Here is a 26,164-nt window from a genome sequence, read left to right on the forward strand (position 1 = left end):
CTCGAGATAATGGCAACAGATTGGTGACAGGTCATTATTAAACATAAATGAAATATATATTACTTTAATTCTGAACATTTAATCTCTATCATTATTACTTTTCCCCAGGTATCACTGGCATTGTTTCCCCAAATTCATCCACTTAAAAGTATTTTCCTGCAGACACAAAGGCCATTACATGAACACTGGCACCTCCTGGTGGAGAAAATACATCATATTTACATCTATTATGTGTTGAACTATGTGGTTATTGCTGCAGAAAATATCCACGCTAGTACGTCAGTAATTCTAAAAAAAAAAAAAAATGTTAATAAGAGAAAAAATGCCAGTGTGATTGAGATTACTTCACCTGTTTTTTCAAGCATTTTCCGACATTAAATGTAATTTTCTTGACACTAGTGCAGAAATATGTCTTGTTTTTTTATTGCAAAAAAATATTTAATTGTATTTTTTAATGAAAAATAACCTTTTAAAAAAATAAATGCATTTTAATATAGCTGGCAGCCCCTCTTATCTTATTTTGACAGACTGACTGATTAAGACCACTTGTATTTTAAAATAGAACATGTCAGTTTTAATTTTATTTAGACCTAGTATATTTGGACAGAATAATGGACTTATGGCATGTGAGATGTATTTCTCTCTATCAGCTAAATTGTATGACATCATAAAGTTTGATTTATGTAAACAAAAATGACAACTAACAGTTAATTTTTCCATTTGTACATGGTAAAGTTTATCAGCCTGTTTGGGATTTATCCTATAATTATTATTACTTTCAATGTGTACTTAATTTTTTATTATTTATTTTATTTTAATTTTTTAATCCTTTTTTGTATTTAATTTAACTTTGTTTTTTTGTTCTTTATCCTTTTTGCATCTGCAGTGGGCGAGGGTTGGGTGGGAGGAGGCATTGGGGGAAAAGTACCAAAATATGGAGGGACAACATTTACATTTGTGCTCTATTTGTATATTTCTGTACACCTGATGTTACTGTTAAATAAAATAAATAAACAAATTAATTAATTAAAAAAGAGAAAAAACATGTGATTTAAAGAAAAATAAATAAATAAAAATAAATGACTAAATTATTAAATTGATACAAAATTAAATAAAGTAAAATAAATAATAAATAAAGTAAAGATCTACAGTAATAATAATTATAGGATAAATCCCAAACTACAGATAAAATAGGCTGATGAATAATAATGTGGTCATTTCTGTTCACAAAAAATCAAACTTTGTGATCTCATACAATTTAATTTTGTTATCTGATGAGTCACAAATGTGTTTTCTTGAGAGAAAAAAAGACAAATTTCCCCTCAAAACTGGTTTTAGAGGTAAAATGATATGTCATGTCAAAACTATCTTTAGCATCCAAAAGTATAACAGATCATTTAATCACTGTGGTTAGTTGTTCTAGTTGTTCCTGTATTAGAATGGTCTACTTCAGTAAATGCCACCATGTGGTTAATTCTAATTATAATAATTATAATACAACACACCTGGTAAACCACAACATTTGACTGTCAACATTTGACATCTTATTAAGGACTGACGGTGAATTCTGCATCATACAACTCTACAAAAAACTCACAATATGTCAACAAAATCTCCTCTAGAGTTGTCTCACATTGCTCACTAGCACCCTCAACTTACTGGAAAAAGAAAAGCAGGCAAACCTACTCTAAAAGTTAAATTGTGCAAAAATGAGTGCTATTTTTTATTTTTATGTGTATGGAGAATTGAGAACAGTTACACTATGACTTTCCCTCATTTAAAATCACTGAATATTTCCTATAAGTTCTACTTCTTTAGAAGTTTCACTTCGTGTGTATGTGGGTGGATAGATCAATGTTGCGTTCAATGTCTCCTCGGAAATTGCAGCTGCTAAAATCAAGACTTACTACTGCACAGAAAACAAACACTGAAACTAAATGTATGACTTACTTCTACTTCTTTTCGAACATGTAAGATTTAAACCGTGTTGTTTATGATGATCATTTACTGAGTATGTGCATAGGTTGATCCTTCATTTAATTTTACTGTTATTTAGTTTTGTTTTTATCTTTTTTTTGTTTTTATTATGTTCGAAATAAATATGAGCAAACTTCATTAAGGCAAAACAATCTTAATGCTAACTGCCTCCAAACATTCATCTTTTTTACTGACTTTGAGAAGACAATTAACAGTGGCATGGTTGTCATCTGATAACTTTATTTGATAACATGTCTATAACATTGTCTATTTATCCTTAGCACATTTTAAAAAGGAAATTATCATCACACTTAATGATGTCTAATTATTTTTTGATAGGTTTAGATATATTTTCTTTTCTTCTGTACTGTTTTTTGTATGTATTTCATTGTTTTTATTGGATTGTTTTCCACTGTTTAGTTAGGTTTTCTGCACATTTTGTGTACTTCTTGTTGTTGTTTAACTTTTGTTTTATTTTTAAAATTATGTTAGTTTAGATCTTTCTTCCTTTTTTGTTATTGTATTTTTTTCTCCTGGGGTTGGGGGGAGGTCCTTTGTATAAGCCTGTGGCTTCTCCTTGTTTGTTTTTTCATTGACTGGATTTTGTGCAATTTTATATATGTGCAAAAATATATATATATATATATATATTTGCTTTTATTTGTCTTTTAGTTTTGGCCAATCCTGACCTATTTTGCTTTATTTATTTATCTATTTTTAAATTTTTAAAATTTGTTATTTTTCTTTTTCTGTGTCTTGTGTTGTTGACAACTTGAAATTCAAAAAACTTTACTTCATAAAAAAAAAAAAAAAAATCTCACTGCCTCCTCAAATGTGTCACATCTAGCTCAGATGATTATGGTAAGTAGTCACAAAATTCCAATAGTCATTGAACGTCTCATGAGATCACAGTTAAATGCACTGTCTGTGCTCCCTCCAGTCTGTCTGAGAAGTGATCTGATGCAGAGCAGCTTCTGTCTGCCAACACTAAACTTCTGTGGTGTTTTACAGGTCAGTACAACTGTTTTCAGTATTTCTACAAAGTTTGAACTAATTATAACTGAACTATTCCTGCTATTTACTGCATTAATGACCTGCTGAGTTTGGGTGTTGTATAATATAGCATGCATTTAATACCTTTTGCACTGTAATAAGAACAAAAAAAAAAACAACATAAACAGCTGCATGTGACTTTGACATTTAGCCTCTGGTGTATTATAGGCTGAGTGGTTGCTATTTCAGTTCTCCCTTTTGTTTTGAAACCTTCACTGTGAGCTTTTTATTAGCTTGTTTGGGTAAATTTAGAAACACAGAAGTCTTGTATAGTTTTATAGTTTCTGTAATAGATGACATATTTAGATCCTATATTTAAAAGTATCACATGAAAAAATACTCCATTACATGTACATGTAAAGGTCCTGCATTCAAAATCTTACTTTATTAACAGCAAAGTATCAAAGTATCAAAAGTAAAAAATACTCATTGTGCAGCAGAATGACCCCTAAAATCTGTAAAGTAACTACAGCTGTCAAATAAATGTAGTGGAGTAAAAAAAAAGTGCAATATTTCCCTCTTAAATACAGTGAAGCACAAGTACAGGTATTTCCAATTTACACCAAAACTGTACAAAAGTATGGTACTTGAGTAAATGTAATTAGTTACATTTCAGTCTTGCAAATAAACTTGCTGCATGAAACTAATTTGAACTACTTTATATACATTTTGGTAGTTAAATCATAATAATGCATTGTGTTTTATAACCTGATTACATATTTCTTTTGTAAAATCTTGACTGTGCAAAGTAACAATCAAATACTGTAAATGTAGAGAACATGTTTGTCTCTGAAATGTTGTGAAGTAGAAGTAAAAAAGTAGCATATAAATGGAAATACTTGAGTAAAGTACATCAGAAATACAGTATATTAAAGTGCACGACATGAGTAAATGTAATTAGTTACATTCCAGCCTTGCAAATATAAACTTAGTAATTTACTGTTATTTGTAAATGAGTAAATGTTCAACTACTTTATATATATTTTGGTAGTTAAATCATCAAAATGTAGAAGTAAAAAGTGGCATGTAAATGGAAATATTCGCGTAAAGTACACCAGAATTATATGCAAGTATACGACTCATGAAAATGTAATAAGTTACATTCACAGCTTTGCAAATAAACGTAGCATGTTAGCTGTCTGAGAGGGAACTTATCTTAATAATTGTATGTATTTTTTGGTAGTTTAGTCTATAATAAAGCATTATATCTTATAAATTGATCATATGTTTTGTGTATCTGCAAAGTAAATAGTGAAAGGTGTACAATAAATGTAGGGGCGTAAAAAAGTACAATATTTCCCTCTCAAATGTTGTGAATTAGGAGGATAACGTAAAATACAAGTACTTCAAAAAATGTACTTTGCAGCCTGTTTAAGTCGTTTTGCAACACCTGCAGTTACAGCTATCCATCTCTTGAAGGAAAGGACTTTAAGCACTGCAGTTACATTCGTTAAATGGCCTCTTTTCACTGTAAAATGTGTCCTAAATCTGAACTAATTTTACTGGCAAGATACTTCATTAATGAAGGCGGTTGAGGGTCACATCCTTTGTGTGTACTATGTTCTATATCTGAATGAGTGACCACTTCAGGGACACTTGGAGAGCCTGTCAAAGCGGCAGCTATAATCAAAGGCTTCTGTCACACACATGGACCTCCTGTCAATAACAACAAACATCTCCTCCTCTTCCTCTCTTGACTACTTCAAAAAGCTTTAGTCCGCACACACACAGTGCTTTGAAGGTGTCCGTTACAGAGGGGTCAGGTGGGAGGCTCGTTTGACTTTACACCCTGCCTCATGAAAGCTTTGTGAAAAGGTCTCACTGGTGCTTGACCTTCCCTGTATCTCCATCTGTGCGTTTGAGGACGGGTGGGGGTGGCATTTGAGCACCCGCGGGTGGTTTGAACCAAATCCACCGCCTCAGATGGCACCCTGATGCCTGCACACATAAAAGTGTGTGCTCAGAGAAAACACAATATAATAAAAGTCTGTAAACATCAGCCACAAGAGCAGACCGCAGAGATGTGACAGCTCCTGTTCAATATTAAACAAAAACCAGCTCACTACAATGAAAAATGAATAAAGAAAAGGCCTGTGTTTACGTCATTATGTGTTGAAAAGCACATCATCATCAGCCGATTTACAGCGTTTGAGCTGCTGTTTTACAATATAAAGCTTGTTTTAACAATGACCTCTGTGTTGCTGTGTACTTTTTAAATCCTCTTACATGTAAAGTACAGTTGCTTCATATGGAAGAAAGAGGGCATACACAGTAGATGGTGTAATCCTGTTATAGGACGTTACCACAGGTTTCATACTTTACATCACATCAGCTCAATGAGCTATACAGTATTTGGTGTCTTAACCTCACTTTATATTGTGCATTACATTAAATTATGTGAGCTTTTACTGAGCATCACATCAGCCCTCTGCTTCAGACCTGAGCCATACATATGTGCATGGAACATTAACAAGTCTTAAACAAGTATATTAACTCGCAAAGAAAGCAGGAGCACTTAAGAATGATGGGTATGCAGCAGCTGATGTTTAAGCAACAGCCTGCCATCTTCAGAGCTTGAAGGGAAAAGCCTGACGGCATCGTATTTATAGTTCTACTTCTTTATGGAGATGAGATAAGATCTTTATTGATCCCACACCGGGGGGATTCACTTGTTACAGCTGCTCAAGAGTCAGAAAAACAAAGGAAAACGGTGCTTGAGTGCTAAATAAAAATGAATATAACAGCTTAATACTCTATATACACACCTTTCGCTGTTATACACACATAGTGTGTAGCCATAGACTGTATATAAGAAGTGGACGTAGTCACTGTGACGTCACTCATTGGTTTGTGGACTGCCGTTTTGAAGCCTCGAGTTCAGCATTTTGGCCGTCGCCTTCTTGTTTTTTTGCAACCAGAAGTGACACGAGAGGGTGGAGCTAAGTACAACCGAATTTTTAGGCGACCAAAAAGGTTATAATTAACTTTCATGAACTGAAAACACACTGTGAAAGGGTTAAAGTTGTAAGACGAAAACACAGACAACTCCCAGATCGGACAACGCCGTGGTAGCGACCTGTCAATCACGAGGTAGCCCCGCCCTAAAGCATCCGCTGCTTTATGGTCTATTTGCTACTGTAGAAACAAGCTAACGAAAACACAACAATTCTTAGTTTCAGGAGATTATACACTAACAAAAACATAGTTAAATATTATATTACATTTCTGCTAATAGATCCCCTGAAACCCTACACACTGAACCTTTAAACCTTTCAATGAAATATAATTTTTTAATTGTATAAACTCCACTTCTACCCAGTTTCAACCTGAATAAATTCATTGCACAGAGTTCTACGACACATTAACGTAAACATAATCATGCTTTAGTGTAACTAGTATCCCAATTACACTGAGCTAAGTTATATTTACACATGAGCCAGCCATGAAATCATATGAAGGTTTAAGGTCAGGGCTAAATTTAGTGCATCCAATCATGTCTCAGGCTCAGTCTATAGTTTTCTAATATGCAGTTACATACGTATGTAAGTAAAGTCACTTGAGTCAGATTGAAATCTAATACGAGGAACTTACACTCTGCTACCACCATAAAGCACCACCCAATTTAAATAACAGGTCTTTTAATACAGAGAGAGACAGTAAATATGAATAAATCAAAGTTAATAATGTTGTTTGATGCTGATAAAGGTTTCAACTTTAAGCTTCTCGCTGCTCTCTGCCCACCTTCTCAAAATTTAGAGCAGCCGAGTTTTGTGTTGTTGTTCTATCTAGTGTTTGCGACAGCCCCACCTGTGCAGCTTCAAAAATGAAAAATAAAAACCGCCCAGAGACAGGAAGTGTGGTTACAGCGTCGTAACGTAAGCACCGGAAGTTGTACTCCTCCTGTGCATGAACGCAGCAGAGCTATACAACAGGTACAAACGGCACAGGAGGCTGCAGCGCTGCACAGTTCAAATGTTTGAATCTGTGTTGGTGGGAGGAGTGTGTGGGTGTGTGGGTGTGTGTGTGTGAGTTTCAATATCAAGATCAATATCAGTCTGTGACTATGTGTGACTATTACATGCAGATAAAGACATTTATGCAAGTTAGATTTAATTGGAAAAAAAATAGATATTATAATTGAAAAAGGTAATAACTACTCATCGCAATTGGTCTGCACCAAAATTAACAGAAAGTGAGACGGACTATAGTTGATATGAACAGCTTCAGACTTTCTCTTTTATTCTACATCATTACATTACAGTCAGTGCAGACTTCATGGCGTGAAAATGACACAGCAAGAAAGGTGTTATTACACGCTTTAGCCTTGCGCATTATCAGTTAATTCACAGGCGGTCTCGTGCGAACAGGCTGTTTGAAAGACTTCTCTGTGGGTTCGTCTTTATGAGTTCTTATATTACACATTTGATCCATTGTCAATATAAAAAAATTGATCGGTGCAGCTTTACTCTACCCAGTAAACACAGAATATTTTAATTAAATTTAATAAAAAGATGTTTAATGTCTGCCTCCACCAACTGTACTTTATATGTCTCTATGTCCGTCTACTCACATGACACCACTGACTCAGGGTCAGCGAGGTTTACAGTAAAGAAGGTGACTCGCTCCTGACGATCATGACAACAAGTATTGCCGACTCAGCCGATGCGGTCGCATATTCCTGAACTGCGTTTAGTATTTCAGCTCTATTAATAGTCACCACTGGGACTCACACATACACACACACACACACATTAAACACTCACAGCTCTCCGGCCTCAAATTTCACATCGACCGTCCACCAAGACTTTTTCCATCAAAACTGCTGCAGTAGAGGCAACACAAGAGATTACTATTTTGTGGTTGATCACACACAAAAATATATTTTTATGAGGTGCTCAAAGGGTCTGCGACGTGTGACAGCTGGTGTTTACAGTCCTGTAGGTATGGGTGCTTTTATTTTAGCTGGTTTGTTGTCTTGCTTTGTGTTTCTACGTGCTCCTCAAACATTTTCCAGACACTTTTGGTTATATTTGTCTCTCCATGTGGGGAGATGTTTAGCTGCTGATTTAGTTTGGCTTTGACAGCCAGCTGGAGCAGACAAAGTTTTGCAGGGAAAACTCGCTCAGAGTTGTGGTTACGGTGTCACGGGTGATGAAATATCTCTCTCTCTTTCTTTGTCTCTTCCTCTCACAGGTTGTTTAAAGCGTCAAGGGCGGAAAACAAAAAGGCAAAACCTCCTCCTCCTCCTCTTCTGCCTCCTCCTCCTCCCCCTGCCAGACTTATTTTTCCTCTGGAGGAAAAGGGGCAGTCGGCGTGTGCTGCGGTGGAGGAAAGGTGGTTGACAGCGACGCCGTCTCGCAAAATCTGAGAAATCTCTTGAAACTGCTCTGCAAAGAAGGCATCGTCTCAAAGGTTTCCTGGAGGTTGCCGTTTGGATATTTGCGCTGCGTTCAGAGATTAAAAACCTGCAGCCATGTCTCCCTTCCTAAGGATTGGGTTCTCCAACTTTGAGATAGATCCCGGTCTGGCCTACCATGAAGAGGTGCTGAACCCGTACTGTGCTGTTTACATGAAGGAGGCCATCGACACAGGTTAGTGACTTGAATCGACTAGATCTCGTCTTAGATTTTGGATATCTTAATATGGCAAAATCAGGAAATCCTCACCTTTGAGAACCTGGAGCCAAAGAATATTTGGTGTTTTTGCTTGGCTTTATTTATTTTTTTTAAATATATGCACACATTGAGACAGATATGTCGATAACTAAAGGCCGGTTGGATCAATGGTTCTTCTGATTTAGTCTATAAAATCCCAGAAAATAGTGAAAAACGTTTCCCAGAGCCCAAGGTACCATCTTGAACCGTCCAAAACCAAAATATGTTTAGTTTACAATGATATAAAATAGAGAAAAAAAGCAGCAAATCCTCACATTTGAGAAGCTGGAACAAGATATTTGGTGTTTTTGCATGACAAACGATTTCTCAGTCTATTGACTAATCGGTTAATCAACTAATCGTTTAATCACCACTAGTGATGCGTCCAATATCTCAGCGTTTGTTGACCTTTTATTGAGAATCAGTTGTGGTCTAGTTGGCGTCGTCCAATTCTAATGTGCTGATAATTGATTACATACATGTTTAGAGTGGGATTGATCAACGCAGTTAGATTGTGGCTAAATATGGGAAGACTTTAACCCACAAATTAATTGAATGGAGCATTTTGAGGTGTTGATAAGTATGTTTTAGTTGTGGTAATACCATCAAAATCATAATGTAGAGCTAAAAACGCTGCGTCAAAAAATCAGTTAGTCAAGCCACAGAAAATTAGTCAACAACTATATTTATAATCGATTCATTGTTTGAGTCATTTTTCAAGCAAAAATACCAAATGTTTAGTTTAGTCTCAGCTTTGTAAAGGTGATGATTAGCTGCTTTTCTTTGTCTTGTAGTTAGTAGTGTTAAGTGAATATCGTTGGGTTTTCAACTGTCGCTTGAACAAAACAAGCAATGTGAAACTGTCTACTTGGGCTCTGGAAAATTTTGATTTTTCTAACATTTTATAGACAAAATAATCAATCAGTTATTGAGGAAAATAATTGGTGATGAAAGTAATCGTTGGCTGCAGCCTTAACTTTTCCATCCTCAAAAAAAATACAGTTTCAAATGGTAATACCGTAACATTTCAAAGCCTCTGTGCATTAAAATGGACAAATATAAATACATTTACATGTATTTTGTACCGCCTTCAACATTAATTCCAGCTCATGAAAGCTTGAGCATTTGCTCCTGTAAGCACCATATGTTCACTGGCTCTTTCTCAGAAAAATATTAAATCCTCTCCCACCCAGGAAGTGATGCATTTTATGTTCAGTTAAGCAACAACAGTGGGTGTTTGGAATAAATATAGAAATGTAGAAGTAGTATCTTTATTTCTAAACTATGTTTGACAGATTACAGTCTCATAGAGTCTCACAGATTATCTTTATTTCTTTAGAGGATCTGTATTTTTACTTTCAGTTTAAAAGACATATATTGTATGAGTACTGTATAATGTAACACAAGGAGATCTGAGGTATACAATAGCAGGCTCCATATAGTCGGATGTGTTTAAGAACAGATAAAGATAGCACTGTAAATGCCAGCTGGTCCACATATTTTTAAAAATAACCTTCATTTTTTACTATCCTCATTGCAGTTGTTGATTCACGTTCAATGTCTCGACTTTGGGACACTTACCAGCGTGATAACGGACTCAGAGCAGATATCTTTGTTCTGCATCTGGCTATCTTTAACCGCTGGTGAATATGAGTGCAGGATAGAGCTAAAAACAGTAGAGAGTCACTGAGAGGAAAGAGGAGGGCTCTGATGTTTCTTTTCCTCTGCGAAACCACAAGACTGGTCCGATACGAGGCTGCAGAGACCAGAGAGGCCTTTTGTATTTCATCTACACTATACTGACTCACTGCAGGCACCATGTCTTTTAGTTTCATTTCACTTTACATCAGATACAAATCTTTTTTCATGCCTGTATAACACGGAATTGAGCAAGAAAACACTGGAGACTTACAGGAAATAATACTGTCATATATTGATTTATAGCTCATATGATGTGTTTACAATGAAGCTGCAACAGTATCAAACAATACTAGATTTTACCTTTGTTTACCAGGCTTACACTGTAAAAAAAAATACTCTGTTACAAGTAAAAGTCCTGAATTCATAATTGTATTTAAAGTTAGTACGAGGAACTTTCATTTTGTGTTGATTTTGGCGGTCCCTGTGGACAAAAGCGGTAGTGTTTCCGAGCACCAGATTCCCTTTAAAAAAACTCTAATTTTACTGTAAAAGGGTAAGACAGTCTGTCCCGCTTAGTCCTGGTTCTGGTTCTCCCGTGCCTCCCTTCCCTCCAGTGGGCCTTGCAATACGGCCTGGGCCTCCAGCACCGTGCCGTCGGTGTTGCCTCCCAGTGGGGACCGGCGGCGCACCAAGGTGAAGCTCTGCTCCTCCGGTTGAAGGCAGCAGCAAAGCCGGATATGGGTCTGTCCGCACTTGGCCGGTCGCTGCCGGCCAAGTGGCACTGACGACAATCATTTCAAGAACTTAACTTAAAGTTAAGTTAGCATCTAAATGTACCTAAAGGCAGAATAATTAGGGTTTTTTGGTTGCGGCTTGTAAAGACAACATTCAAAGTTGGGTTAGGGTGTTCGCCAGCAGATGAAACCAACCCCAGATTCACGCTTGTCTTGCAACGAGCTTTGTCTGCCATTTTCGTAGCTTCCTCTTGGATGCATGCTTACGATCTGGCACCTGGTCGGTACGTTTTCATAGAGGCTGACGTCCAGAAACGTCCCGAAAGTCCCGAAAGTCATGTCAATTTGAAACCGTTTCAAATATTCATTATCGAAGAAGAAGAAAATCCAGGCAGAGGGCTTCAGGGTGCAGATACAGACAGATAGAGGGGTCATAAGTTATGATTGAGAGGGATTATTTTTGAATGAGTTTATAAATTGTTTTTTAGGAAAATCCTACTCATTCTGCCTTTAAAGTACTGAAAGTAAAAGTCCCAAATATGCAGAATGGCCCATTTTCAGATTCATAGCTATATATTATCTTACTAAATTATAATTAGTGGTGCATTAATGTGTACATCACTTTAATGTAGTAGCTAGTAAAGGTGGAGCTAATTTTAATTACTTTATATACTGCTGGGTAGCTTAACCTATAATAATATATCACAATTTATTAGTTGATTTATATTTTGTACGAATTATCTAAATCTGCAAAGTAACTATAGCTGTCAAATAAATGTAGTGGAATAAAAAGAACAATATTTGTCACCAAAATGTAGTGGAATAGAAGAATAGAACTAGCTAAGTTGTATAAAATGGAAAGTAAAGTACCTCAAAATTGTACTTAAGTAGGAAATGTACTTTGTTACATTGCACCACTGGTTTCACTGGGGGTTTTGGGGTATTTTTGGCAGGCATGTTTGCTCGCAGGCACCGTGCTGAGTTTGTGAAATGATGATGAGGCTGGCCAGAAAACAAAAACAAAACATATGTCCCATCAGGCTCTCTGGCTCACTGCGACTGATTTCATCTTCAAATAAAAGTGATGGAAAGCTTCAATAAACAGCTTTTCTTTTGAAGTCGTCTACAAAGTGTTCTGGCGCTTCTAGTCTTTTTTTGACTCAGCTAAGCATACAGCAAGTCATATACAGAACGGAAGCATTAAAGGCCCCACAAGTCATTCGTTTTTTTTATGGTTTTCAAATATAAAGCAAGCGTCATGATTGGCCAAAAGCATCAGGAAGCTGAAGTTAACTCCTCGCTGCATGTCTGCTGTTGTCTATTCCAGTACAATGAACATTATTAGGGCTTTATATGATCATTATTTTCATTTTTTAATAATATATAGGCTGTTTCTTATAAATAGACTAAATGTTTAGTCTATAAAGAATATAATTATAAAATTCCATTTATAGATTTATTGTAGGTATCAAGTAAACGTAGTAGTTTTTATTAAGGGGTGCCTTTTTATGCATATTGTATACCTCTGTAACTGCACTTATATAATCCCACAAGCTTGGTCATAAAGTCTTTCCTTAAAGAATAAGGCTGGAATCATTCTATATTTATGTTGTTGTCAACAAATCCCATGAAAACACCAAAAAGCAATGATGAGTTAGTCTGCCTCTCAATACTTTTTGACTTCCTACGCGAGCCCATTGGTTCCTACTAAAACGTCCATCAAAAAAAAAACTAACAAAAAGCTCACAAATATATAATTTCATTTTTATAAAAGGGTCAGTTATTTCGTAAAACAGCTGGTCACTGTCGTTTTTAGCAAACGTTACTCAACTGTTTCGTAAACAGATGTAAATAGTGCATTTCTTGGGGACTATTTTCAGCGGCGGATTAATCCACATTTGGTGCTCTAGTGCATTTATTCTCAGAGTGGGGTCCACGGAATAATTAGCTTTAAATTATTAAATTATGCTGTCTGCATATCTACAGATGGGGACCATTTGCGCCAATATAAGATTCAAGATTCCTTTATTTTTCATTTTTATGCTCCACATAAAAACAAAATTGTGTTTCTTACATCCACCACTCAGAAACTTCAGTGCAAAATAATTGGTGAAAACTATAAAGTAATTAACTAATAATTAAGAGCACTAATAAATAAGCTAAAAGTACACTAAAAATAGAATAGAATAAATAGTTAATTTAAAAATATTATTAAAAGGAACAATCTCTTTACTGCAGTTCACATACTCTATATCCATTACTACCACCCATGTCAGCTTTTGGGCCAATAGAAACTCTGATATGATTGTGACACAAGTCCAGTCATGAATCAGTCACTGCTTAGCTTGGCAGCTGGCAATCATGGAGAAATATTTGAGTCAGTCCATATCTTCAAGCGACGCTAAGTCCAAACTAGCTAAATTGAGATAAATATGATAACGGTTATATTGAGCGACAGCGACGGTTGTCTCGTGTGTCTTCATGAGCTGGCGAATGAAGCCGGCTATCTGATTACAAAGCACCCACAATATCAGAGCAAAACAAAGAGGTGTTAACGTGATTCAAATTAAAATGTGTTTCTGTTTGTCACTATGAAACAAGTCTGAAGTATTTAGATTGGAAAGTTTGGGGCTGCAGGACGGTGTACTGAATGTGGGATTGAGTCAAAATAAACTACAGTGAGTATTCATGGCAATGGAGGATCATGTCACAGAGTGACACAGTGAGGCTTATTGATGTGTTTTGGATAGCTTTTAGACAACAATGGAGCTTTATGGCACAGAGGAAGAAGACATCAGGTTTTGGATTACCAGAAACCCCCCATATGTTAATGGAAAAAACTTGTTTGACAGTTTGTCGCTGCAGTCAAACAGTGTGTCATTCTGGGTTAACTTCCACTTTTACATTCAAATAAAGGCAAACCTGCATGCTGAGTCAAGGTGTTCGAGCTCAAATGCTGCCAATAAGACTGTAGTTAGTTTCAGATTTCAGATTTTGTTAAGTTAGGATTTAGTAATCAGGAGCAGCTGTGGTGTGTATATGTCTATATTAATCATATTTGAATACACACCTACAGTGCGTAAAAAGAGGGAAATGTAAACTCCTTCAAAGCAGCAGACGCACACCTAAGTCTAAATGCCACCTTGGTACGTTTTCACAGAATACCACAGGAACTGACTACTGAGTACTGGCTGACACCAAAACGTGTCACCTCTCTCAACGCCGCAAAGAAACTTTCTTTGAAAAAGTCTGGTGTAGTTCTACGTGTCTGGGGAGAAACAGACATATTTTCCTCTCTGGGTGCTTTAATCGGCGCAGACAGCAGCTGGCGGAGCCGGCGGACAGACAGCTGATGAGCGGATGATGGGGAAGGCCGTGGATCAAGGAGTAAAAAGCTTAGCGGGCTTTATTGTTGAGGCAGCAGGGCGGCATGTGGCGGTTATGCAAGTGTATATATGGGATGTTATTGCGGAGAAAAATGAGCAGATGTCAATTATGAAAGCCGGAGTGTTTTTTTTTTTTTTTATCCAGCCACATGATGTGATCAAAAATCTCTCAACACTGAGGCGATAATCATAAAGGTCTGCTGACCAGGTGGTCAAATCCAACATGCTGCAATGAAAACTAAATGTGGCAACGTAAGAGAATAAGACTGTAAAGTTATAACATCTAACGACACTTGCACATGGCATGAGATTAACTATATGTTAATGTCAAGAAGTCACGGTTTCCAGCTGTTCAGTTTAGGACTGTAAAAGATCATATAATCCCCTGAGAGTGACACGCTATACATCCATCCGTTTTTCCCAGATTAATTCCTGGTGTCGGTTTTCGTCACTGGCAGGAAATCTCCTCCATCTTCCGAATGTTATTAATCAAAACTTGCGAGTTAAATCCTTGAAAGATAAGGCTGGTGATAATCTATACTTTTGTTTTTATCAACAAATCCCAGAAAAAGTCTCTCAAAGCTTTTTTTTACCCTTTGAATCTCAACTCCAAGCATAGTCTTTATATAAGAAGTGGACATAGACCGAACGCTGAATAAGACATTTTCATGAACTGAAAACACACTGTGAAAGATTTAAAGTTGTAAGACGAAAACACGGACAACTCCCAGACCGGACAACGCCGTGGTAGCGACCTGTCAATCACAAGGTAGCCACGCCCTAAAGCATCCCCTGCTTTATGGTCTATTTGACTCTAAATGGGACCATAATTTACTAAATGAACATCATGCTGTATTGAAGAAGACTTGAAACTAGCGATTGAGACCATAAACTCATGTTTACAATGTTTACTGAGGTAATAAATCAAGTGAGAAGTAGGCTCATTTTCTCATAGACTTCTATATAATCAGACTAATTTTAGCAACCAGAGGAGTCGCCCCCTGCTGGCTGTTAGAAAGAATGCACGTTTAAGGCACTTATTTATTTGCTTCACTTCTCAGACCCGGGAGTTGCCCAGTGGCACTAAGCGCATTTGTTCATTCTGAAGACATACATCTTTTAAATCATGTAATGAATTTGTACTTTAATTTTGAAAAATGTGGAATAATTTCCTAAATCAACAGGGCATTGTTATTTTTAGAAGGCTTTACTTAAAGGCATGGTTGGTAAAGATTTTCGAAAAAAAAAAAAATTTTATATGAGTTGAAATTCTCATTACATTTTGACAGCAATCAATAAATTAAATGCTCTGACAAAAAAAAGAAAACACAGTATCTGTGGCTGTCACAGGACTGTAATAAACCCGTCCAATCACTACATTTATATAATAAAATGATTGGACGTACACTCATTGCGCATCACCGGAGTCTTTCACAAGCAGCTAGTTTGACAGTTGTGAGTACTTACAGTAGCCATGTTCGCCGTTCATTATGATATGTTCATGTTCGGAATGATAATAGTGTGGGAGTGGCTTTGTAGGGAGACCTGAAGCGACGGGCTGTCAGTGTTGCAGACTCGGCGACTTTCTCTCTAGATTTAGGGACTTTTGGAGCTAGTGCTGCTATCTACTTTCATTAGAAAAGAGTCAACACTGGGGTGGGTTTTTCTGTTGGAGCATTTAAAAAAAAAATCACCGACCCTGCCGTTAAACAGAAGTAAAAAGTGCATTTGTTGGGGACTATTTTCAGTGGCGGAATAATACACATTTAGTGCTCTAGTGCATATTTGGGGCAGCATGAAGATGTTGTTCCACTTAAATCTTTATGAGCAAAAGATCTGAAACATTGAACAATGACAGTAACGTAAACAAAAACTGTTTGGGAAATTCATTCACATATTTTCCATCAATTATAGAGTCCTGTTGCCATCATTTTGAGTCTTGTATAATGTTATTTTTCTTCCAGTTGTGCTTCTTGTAACCTCAAGACTTGTGTCAGTCTTTCCATTAAGAGGATTTCTTCAACGATTATCAGGCGTTTGGCGTTGGCGCGTCCTTCCCCCAGTTCCTCATAATAGCATTTTTATAGAAATACAGAACATACCCACTCATTCTTTAAGTGTCTGTCCAGAAAACAATGTGACTGCATCTTGTCACAACTTGTACCCTGCCAGTAACGAGAAGACGGTTAATTTGCTGACGCACAGGATTTCTAGGTATTGAGGTGAAACCCAGTGCAGCTTTTTTCATCTTAGTTCCTGTCTGTTGCTGAGAAAAGGTCAAAGAGCCTTCCAATAGAGATGACTGTTGCTTTTTGTGCTTTTCCAGAAAAGGGCCAAGTGTACAAGCAGAAGAAGCCCACCATGTACCCGCCGTGGAGCACCACGTTCGATGCCCACATCCACCGCGGTCGCATCATGCACGTGATGGTGAAGGACCGGACGGCGGAGCTGAAGTCGGAGGCCACGGTGGCTCTGGACTCGCTGGCGACGCGGTGCAAGAAGGAGAACGGCAAGCTGGAGATCTGGGTTAGTGCGTGGGATGGGTGTGTTATGTGTTTGTTCTCACGGAGCAGCTGTTTGGATACAATGGGAAAAAAATCCAGATGGGCTGACTCACTTCAGGGTCAAAAGTTTAAAACGGTAATCCTTTTAGTCATTAAAAAATTAACACACTGGCTTTTTTTTCCCCTGGAGACATTTTAACTTGAAATATTGCTTTATTTACACGTTAAAATAATAAAGAATTGGGGTGTACTGTGCCTTAGGGGTCCAGCTGGAGACCATTGTTCAGTGCCTTCCCTCTCTTTGCCCTCATTTCTTGTCATCTCTCTATTATACACCATCTAATAACTAATAAGAGCAGAAATGATGCCCCAAAAATACAGATTTGGAGGAGGAGAACAGAGGTTCAGCCGTACAGAAGTTCAGTTTCACATCTTTTTCATCCCACTTTAGCCTGATTAGTTACAGCTTAATTATATCCAGGTTATGGAGGCCATCGCTGCTCATGCTAATTACCCAGTTCTTCCTCAATTTATTTTTAACTAGTCAGAAATTAGACCCACATCTCTTCTCGTGCACCAGATACTTTCTTTCCCTGGAAAGACTTTGCTTTGAGTGACACCGGAGGCTTCACGCCAACTGTCTCTTAAACCAAACTAAGAATCAAACTAACAAATAAAAGTACAACAAATGAATGAAATCAAATATATTCTCCACAGTGTGGTCCTCTGTGTGCGTCATCATCCTGAATCCACATCGTGCCCTTTTCATTTTCAGTGTCTTTCTCATGAATTTCTGTCCTTTAACGCTGCTTTTGTTTCAGTTTCTCTTTTGACATTCGGTTTCTTTTTTGTCTCAGCTGGACCTGAAGCCACAGGGTCGCCTGCTGATGGAGGCCAAATACTATCTGGAGAAAAGTGGTGAGTGGTTCAAACCTAAGATCAGTCATCAGTTAATACAACTACAATACATACTGCAAGACATAGTATTGCTATTAACTGCAAAAAAAAGTTCTTAGCTGTCAGCTGTAAATTGACCAAACCACATCTGTAAAACTGAAAGTGAAGAAGAGCTAATTGTCTTGATGATCTGAAGTTATGCGGTAACCTCACTACTAAAAAAGGAAACGTTTTAAATGTGCATGTAAAAACCAGAGGGCAACCTCGCGGTCAGAAAAGTGAAACCAATGCTGAAGTGACAGTATGTTGAACCATTATTATACCAAGAGAGCTGTAAAATACTTACAGTACTTTTTTACTTTAGCCACTTTTCCACATTTTATTATTTTAAATGCTTTAATGTGACTGTTCGGAGGGAATATTTTTGATATTTTTAGAGTTTAAATGATCAAATACTGTATAAATATAGTCAATGTGATCATAAAATACATCCAAATTGTCTGTATAGTCCTTAAAAACTCTGCATGTGTATTTTAATGAGCCTCAATCGTCGCAGCCTAATTATATTTCCTCAAACTAAAAATAAGATCTTTGAGTCTCTGCCCGCTGCCGGTCCTTGTGGATATGTGTGAGCTTTGTGTTGGATCCCTTACTGACATTAACACCATGCCAAGGCCTGAGAACCACTGACAACTAAAAGGAAGAAGCTAACTCATGTTTCTATATTTAGACCTTGTAAATAGGAAATCGTTGCTCAGAACAACAGGTGGCATAGCGGCTGGTACGCTGTGACAACCTGGTCTTTGAAACTTCCTCCTGAACTACATAGAAGCACAGGAGAAATTCTCTTATAAATCTAATAAATTGCACATCTAAATAGATATTTAATCGTGCCTTTTCATGCACACGGGTTGCTCAATGTTCTCGCACATAGTGCCAAAAACACTGTTCGCAAAACAAGGACAACAAAATCTAAACAAAACTTTGCAACCATAAACATATAACTATTACAATATGCACATAAAGATTTGACCAATTTATCCATCAACAAAAAGTTGCGTACTATTAAAAAAAAATCATTAAAGTTTAGAGCTGCATTTTCTCACACCTGAGTGAAACGCTGCGGCAAGAAATTTAGTCGAGTCTGGACACATAGATGATTTGTGTTTTAAAGTAATTTCACAATACACTTGCACGTGCTAATAAAAGCAGATTAAATCAATTAGACAGGAAGGCAATTCAGGCACTCAAAAATATTAAAACAAGTGACAAACGAGGAAGGAAATATATTAAAAAGCCTTTAATATAGTGGCTAAATCATTAAGAAAACGCCACAATGTTTCAACCACTGTAAGGCTTTGTCAGGGCTTTCAACGACGAATTTAAATTAAATCTATAGTCCAAACAAAATCTGTAAAAACAAAAGTGAATAAGAGCTAGTAGGCTAATCTTTATGATCTGAAGGCTGTAAAGTCTACTCAAAAAGATAAGGTGTTAAAGATATTGTTGTTTCCTGTGCACCGTACAATATTCTTTGACAAAAGTCAGGTAATTCACACTGCCAATTTAATGTTTCTGTAAAAGATGTACAGTTTGTTGAACCACTATTATACCGAGTCATGGAGAGCTGCAAAACATTTATACAGTAGTTTAGACACTTCTCCGCATTTTATTCTTTTAAATGCTTTATTAATTTGACAGTTTGGTGATTTCTGAGGGAATATTTTAGATTTTTAGGGTACAACTAGGCAAAGTTTTTATGTTAAACTGCAAAAATTAGATGACAAAGTTGGGCTGCAACAGAAAAGACTGACTCATCCGTATGAGATGGTTTACAAAAAAGGAAACTCAGTCAATAAGAAACACTTCTCGATCCACAAAAGGTGAGAAGTCGAAGTCGAGGTGTGAAATCTTTTTTGCAGTAAGCAATCAATCTGCCCGGAGAAAGCTGAGTTCAACAACATTATGTCTTTTGAATCTTCTTCTTCTTTAAATAAAAGGTACTATGATGCGTTTCAGACGCTGCGGGCCAGACCGAGGGAGACCCCGACTCCGAACGAGAGAGAGAGGGTCTGTTCGCCCTCCATCACCGGCGAGGCGCCATCAAACAGGCTAAAGTTCACGTCGTCAAATGTCACGAGTTCAGCGCAACGTTCTTCCCTCAACCGACCTTCTGCTCCGTCTGCAAAGAGTTCGTCTGGTGCGTAACGAAGACCACCAAATTATCATTTTCTCCATCACCATATTAGTCATTTTAACCTGTTTTTTATCCGCCACAGGGGTCTCAACAAGCAGGGCTACCAGTGCAGACGTGAGTGTTAAGATTATTTTCCACTGACGTTCTGGAAGTTTGAATGATGCCACGTGACTAACTGTCATCTTTGTGTCTTTCAGAGTGCAACGCAGCAATTCACAAAAAATGCATTGACAAAATAATCGCCAAATGCACCGGTTCAGCCATAAACAGCAAAGAAACGATGGTGAGTATTTGCCTCACACTGATTCAGACACTCCTTGTTTCACATAAATACTCTACAACAGTGTCATCATGACTTGTGAACACAGTTAAATCTGCTGATGCAGTATGTGTAAGAGATTTGTGAACTTGTGGTTATGCTGCTTACTAATCACCTCAGACGGAGGTATCATTACACCAGATACTCTTGTCACGTCTCATATGCTGCTTTTATCTTCTCGCTCGTTTCACTTCCTCCTCAGCCACATCGTCATACCGGCTGAGTTCATGTGCGTGAAACCAAAGAAAATGCACAACCTCATAGTTGTAGTACGCTGTATAAACAGGACAGACCTGCCACCCACTGTTTGGATACAGGAAGTGTTTCTTCGACTGGTGCTTTAGGCGTTAAGTGTACTATAAGGGCCTCCATGATAAGCTTTATATGATGTGATGTTTGTGCTGCAGATCCACAAGGAGCGCTTCAAGATCGACATGCCCCACCGGTTTAAAGTCTACAACTACAAAAGTCCCACTTTCTGTGAACACTGCGGTACTCTGCTGTGGGGGATCGCCAAGCAGGGGCTCAAATGTGAGGGTGAGAGGCGGGAGCTTTATGATTTCTGGGGTTTTATGTATCTTGTTGTGTTATGAAACTGGACTTGTAATGATGACGTCATTACGTTTCGTTACGTGCAAATACATGCAACAACAAAATGGGCAACACAAGAGAAAGAATCTCTATAACTGAATTTATAACAGAAAAAGTATTTTTTTTCTGTTAACTAAGAGAATAATATTCTTAATCTAGTTTTATCTTGCACACACAAAGCTTAACATCCGCTTTTCAAAGCATTGCTGCTTCACACATTACGTGCGAAAATATGTGTAAAAATATACAATCAGTGACATATCGATCATAGATATACTGTTCTCAAATGGCATGTTTTTATTTTATTATATGGTGGTAATGCTGTGTTTTCTGTGCAGAATGCTGCATGAACGTCCATCATAAATGCCAGAAGAAAGTAGCCAACCTCTGTGGGGTCAACCAGAAACTGATGGCTGAAGCTCTGGCCATGATCGAGAGTAAACAGCAGGTCGGACTAACAAATCTTCTACTATTTTAAAATGTTTAAATGTGTATATTTTGAGGAATTGCTATTGAGAAAAATGCTTTCACCAAGCTGCTAAGACACCTAAAATAATTGTTTTAGAATTTACTTGAGCATGGCATGTACTGGTCCATGAATTTAACGTTTAAGAAGGTGTATTATTAAGGTCTTTTGTTTCTCGTTGATGGATTCCAAGTGTTTTTAAGATGGTGTAGATGCAGTTTTCAGAGGCTTTTCCACCAAAAGTTTTGACTTTCAAACAATCAACAAAATAAATGTTGGATCAAACCCCCAAAACCAGAGTCTGATACTGGTCCTACCTTTTGCTTCTAGGCCAGAAGCGGGAGAGACACGGAAAATGAAATCATCGGTCGGGAAGGTCCGGTCGGTGTCGGCCAGCCGGGAATGGTCCGAGCTCCGTCTGGGTTAGTGCCAGATGCACCAGCCACAGCTACACCTGCAAACAAAGGTACACACACCCTCTAAAACCTCCACTCTCATCAATCAGTTCTTCTTGATCGTGTTTTAACATCATGCATTTGTTTCCCATTCCTGCTTCCTGACCTGCAGAGCCGCAGGGTGTCTCGTGGGACGGGCCGACCGACGGCGGCAGGTCGATCACGGAGGCGGTGACGGACGAAGAGCCTCTGTACGCGGTTCCCAGGAAGGAACACCAACCCAAATTCACCGTCGATGACTTCGTCCTGCACAAGATGCTCGGGAAAGGCAGCTTCGGCAAGGTACTGGAGATGATCGGATTCAGAGAAATAAAGCAAAAGCACAGAACAGGATAGATCAGAATATATTTTTATCCAAAATGCAGTACCTGTGAGGGTTTCTGGACAATATCTGTCATTGTTTTGTGTTGTTAATGATTTCCAATAATGAATATATACATACATTTGCATAAAGCAGCATATTTGCCCACTCCCATGTTGATAAGAGTATTAAATACTTGACAAATCTCCCTTTAAGGTACATTCAGAACAGATAAAAAATGTGATTAATTTGTGATTAATCACGATTAACTATGGACAATCATGCGATTAATCGTGATTAAATATTTGAATCGATTGACAGCCCTACTAAAAAATACATGCAGATTATTTCAGCATTCTTATAGCTATAAGACTTTTTAATAGTTACTAGAAATAAGCATAACAGGGGAAGACTTGTTCCATTATATGGTCATCAGTGATATTCTAGTCATTCTCATCAACTTGAGGCTTTCATGCAGCACATTATGACTCTTGTGGTCAACACTTCTTGTTCTTCTGCAGCCAGTTTCCACAGAAAACCACCAACCACTTGTTGTTGCACGAGAGAGGGGGCGATATAAGTGGGTGTCAAAGAAAATATTATCTGTCAAACCGACCACTTGTTGTGGCACGAGAGAGGTGGTGTTAAAAGTGGGTGGCAAAAAAAATATTATCTGTCCAGCCGCAGCAATTGTTTTTATATGCTCTTGCTGCAGGTGTTTTTAGCTGAGCTGAAAAAAAGCGGGCATTTTTACGCGGTGAAGGCTCTAAAAAAGGACGTGGTGCTGATGGACGACGACGTCGAGTGCACCATGGTGGAGAGGAGGGTCCTCTCTTTAGCCTGGGAAAACCCTTTCCTCACGCACCTTTACTGCACCTTCCAGACCAAGGTAATAATAACCATGAACACATCTGTAGACGCCCCTCCTCGGCTACAACTACAGCCCTGACCTCTCTGCATTATGTGTTGTGCCCAGGAGAACCTGTTCTTCGTGATGGAGTATCTGAACGGAGGCGATCTCATGTTCCACATCCAGAGCTGCCACAAGTTTGATTTGCATAGAGCCACGTATGTATCCCGTCAAAAGGGCATGACATCCAATATGACGAATAATTATCTGTCTGTGTGGGATGCTTCACTTCCTTCGTACTTCTTGCAAATGAAACGAGCAGCAGGAAAGACAAAAGTGACCCATACCATGTATTTTGTGTCTTCCTGCAGCTTCTATTCAGCTGAAATCATCTGTGGGCTCCAGTACCTTCACTCTAAAGGAATCATTTACAGGTAGAGTCTCAGTATAAACCAGAAACACAGAAGAAGAAGAAAACACAAGAGGCCAAACCGCTCTTCTTGCTCACATCCTCCTCTTCCTCTGCAGGGATCTGAAGCTGGATAATGTGCTGCTGGACTCGGAGGGCCACATAAAGATTGCAGACTTCGGCATGTGTAAGGAGAACATGCAGGAGGAGTCACGGACCGCCACTTTCTGTGGGACACCTGACTACATCGCACCCGAGGTGACCACACACACCACATCTTCATGTTCATACAGGATTATAGATTGATGCATAAACCAACACTGCAAAATGTACCTTAAAGGTTGTACCCAACTTATTCATCAAGAAAAGAGCAATGAATATCAGACAGCATGTTGATATTAAAGGCAAATTTGGAAAAGCTACAGAGTATGTTTTAACGGTGTGTGTGTGTGATTGTGTGTCAGATCCTGCTGGGTCAGAAGTACAACAGCTCAGTGGACTGGTGGTCGTTTGGCGTGCTGCTGTACGAGATGCTGATCGGTCAGTCTCCGTTCCACGGCCGCGATGAAGAGGAGCTGTTTCAATCCATACGAACAGACAACCCCGTTTACCCCCGCTGGCTCACCAAAGACGCCAAGGACATGCTGATCAAGGTCAGACGCTGGGTGTGCTGGAGAAGCACCAACAGATTATATCTACTTTTGTTAAACTCTAACTCGACTGCCTGTATGTGAATATCTCTAAATCAGCCATCAGTGTGTAACCTGTGTTGTGTTTGTGCTGCAGTTGTTTGTGAGGGAGCCTGAGGAGCGTCTGGGAGTGAAGGGAAACATCAGAGAGCACAACTTCTTCAGCAGCACCGACTGGACCAACCTGGAACAACGCAAGGTGGCGCCGCCCTTCAAGCCAACTATAGTAAGTACATCCACAACTGATGCACAGCAGGGTCTCAATTTTCATTCAAATTTGAAGGGTATGATTTTTTTTGTGAGCTGCAGATATTTATCTACAGTATATAACATGATGGAAAAAATACTGCAACTTGCTCATGTACAGATGTTGCTCATCCTTGCAGCTTTACATTAATTGGTGTATTACAACAGATTGTGAGACTGTTAAATTAGTAATGTATTGTACGTATCATTGTGTGTATTGACATGTTTTCCCTTCCCCCCTCGCAGACGTCACCCAGCGACTGCAGTAACTTTGACAAAGAGTTCATCAACGAGAAGCCGCGGCTGTCGTGCGCCGACCGGACGCTCATCAACAGCGTCGACCAGACGATGTTCAGAAACTTCTCCTTTGTCAATCCGGGGATGGCTGCTCGCAACGCAGCACGCTGATCGCCGGACCGACAACCTACTACCTGACAAACAAACCGCTCAGTCACTCACAACCAGCACTTAACTGTAACTGAAACAAACTGCAGAGACTTTAGACCGTGAATGTCACAAAACTCAACTGTATCCGTATTAAAACATGATGATAACCACTAAGGGGGTGACCTGGGCGTTAGGCACATACTACGCAACTGTGACGGGATCTTTGACGCATGTATTTTATGTCTCTATTTTAAATAAAAACAAAAATATCCACAAAACTCTTTTTAAAAACAGCCAAATAACAAAAACTTCTGGGCTGAGACAAAGACCAAGATATACAAATTTACATTTTACCTGAAGTCAAATATGTAGTGGCATATAATTAATTCCATCTTAAAGTATTCAACCCCCTTATCTTGCCTCATCGGGGTGTTTATCAATAGAAAATGTGTTGTAATGAACTTATGGTGCCTCATATCAAACTTAGTTTACACCAAAATACATCTATTCTCCTGTTATCATTTTATTTCCTGTCCTATTCCATTGCTTAATGAGTCTTTTACCTACACGTGTTAAAAATATAATTTTTGTTGTGTAAATAAATGTAATCTATTTCTGTTGATATGCTGTATTATCAGTTGGATGTAGATGTGTTAATGTATAGCAGGTTTTTGTTTACGTTATTGTACCTCAGGAGTTTTATTGAGGCTGTAATTTGGATCGGGTACTTAGATCAGCTGTAGTTTTTACTGTTCTCTTCATTGTGAATCCTGAACCTGTACAATAAAATGTGTGTTTTTTTAGACTGCTGTCTGTTTTGTTTCTGACTAAAACAAAACTTTACGTGTAGTATCACTCACCAGATATGTACAGAGAGAGTGGAGGAGGTGGAGACAGGAAGAGGAGCCAGCTCAGTTTTTCCACTTCTCGTTGCCCTTTAAAAATATATTTTCCAAAGTTAAAAGGAAATTCAAAAACAAATTCACATCTCAGACTGTTTCATGATGAAATAAACAAAACAGTCAGTCCTGCAGACAGGCACGGATGTTTACTGAAAAAATAGCCAGATTGGATTTTGTGTTTTTGACAAAGCCAGTGAATCAAATACCTGACAAATCAAGTTGCTTCATCACATTAATCATCACAACAATCCTATAAATCCAATATTGTCATAAAGCAGATCTTAGTGACTTGCAACTTTGCCCACAATGGCCCAATACAACCAGAGATACGGTATGAACAGCTGAGTGAAATCACTATCTGTTCACTTTTAGGCAAAAATAATAAAAAGAACGGAGTATTAGGGCCACATTGAGGGAAAAGACATCTGAGATTTACAGAAAAATGTCATAATATTACCAGAAAAAAGTTGGAATGTTACGAGAATAAAGTCATAACTTTACGAAAA

General features: G+C 38.1%; 1 protein-coding gene across 2 annotated transcripts; it reads left to right on the forward strand.

Annotated features, from left to right (window-relative positions):
* The first annotated feature begins 2,903 nt into the window (after positions 1 to 2,903).
* prkcq (protein kinase C, theta) lies at positions 2,904 to 25,558 on the forward strand. 2 transcript variants are annotated; one of them, XM_037760531.1, is made up of 18 exons: positions 2,904 to 2,988; positions 8,224 to 8,621; positions 16,772 to 16,971; positions 17,807 to 17,867; positions 19,866 to 20,046; positions 20,126 to 20,157; positions 20,241 to 20,326; positions 20,770 to 20,899; positions 21,292 to 21,401; positions 21,750 to 21,885; positions 21,987 to 22,156; positions 22,891 to 23,064; positions 23,152 to 23,243; positions 23,397 to 23,459; positions 23,554 to 23,692; positions 23,899 to 24,087; positions 24,221 to 24,349; positions 24,616 to 25,558. In XM_037760531.1, exons 2-18 carry the CDS (start codon positions 8,504 to 8,506, stop codon positions 24,775 to 24,777), a joined length of 2,172 nt encoding a protein of 723 aa, XP_037616459.1. In that variant the 5' UTR covers positions 2,904 to 2,988; positions 8,224 to 8,503; the 3' UTR covers positions 24,778 to 25,558. The 2 variants fall into 2 exon arrangements, with proteins under 2 accessions (XP_037616459.1, XP_037616460.1); XM_037760532.1 differs by lacking the exon at positions 2,904 to 2,988 and adding an exon at positions 7,822 to 7,971.
* The last annotated feature ends 606 nt before the right edge of the window (positions 25,559 to 26,164 follow it).

This window comes from Sebastes umbrosus, chromosome 23 (genome assembly GCF_015220745.1).
Source record: "Sebastes umbrosus isolate fSebUmb1 chromosome 23, fSebUmb1.pri, whole genome shotgun sequence".
NCBI lineage: Eukaryota > Metazoa > Chordata > Actinopteri > Perciformes > Sebastidae > Sebastes > Sebastes umbrosus.

Bases quoted from the DNA above. Each gene is read 5' to 3' on its own strand.
- prkcq (XM_037760531.1), top strand. From the start codon at position 8,504: ATGTCTCCCTTCCTAAGGATTGGGTTCTCCAACTTTGAGATAGATCCC. The intron at 20,047-20,125 runs GTGCGTAACGAA...TATCCGCCACAG, and splicing joins GTCTGCAAAGAGTTCGTCTG to GGGTCTCAACAAGCAGGGCT. The intron at 23,460-23,553 runs GTAGAGTCTCAG...CTTCCTCTGCAG, and splicing joins TCTAAAGGAATCATTTACAG to GGATCTGAAGCTGGATAATG.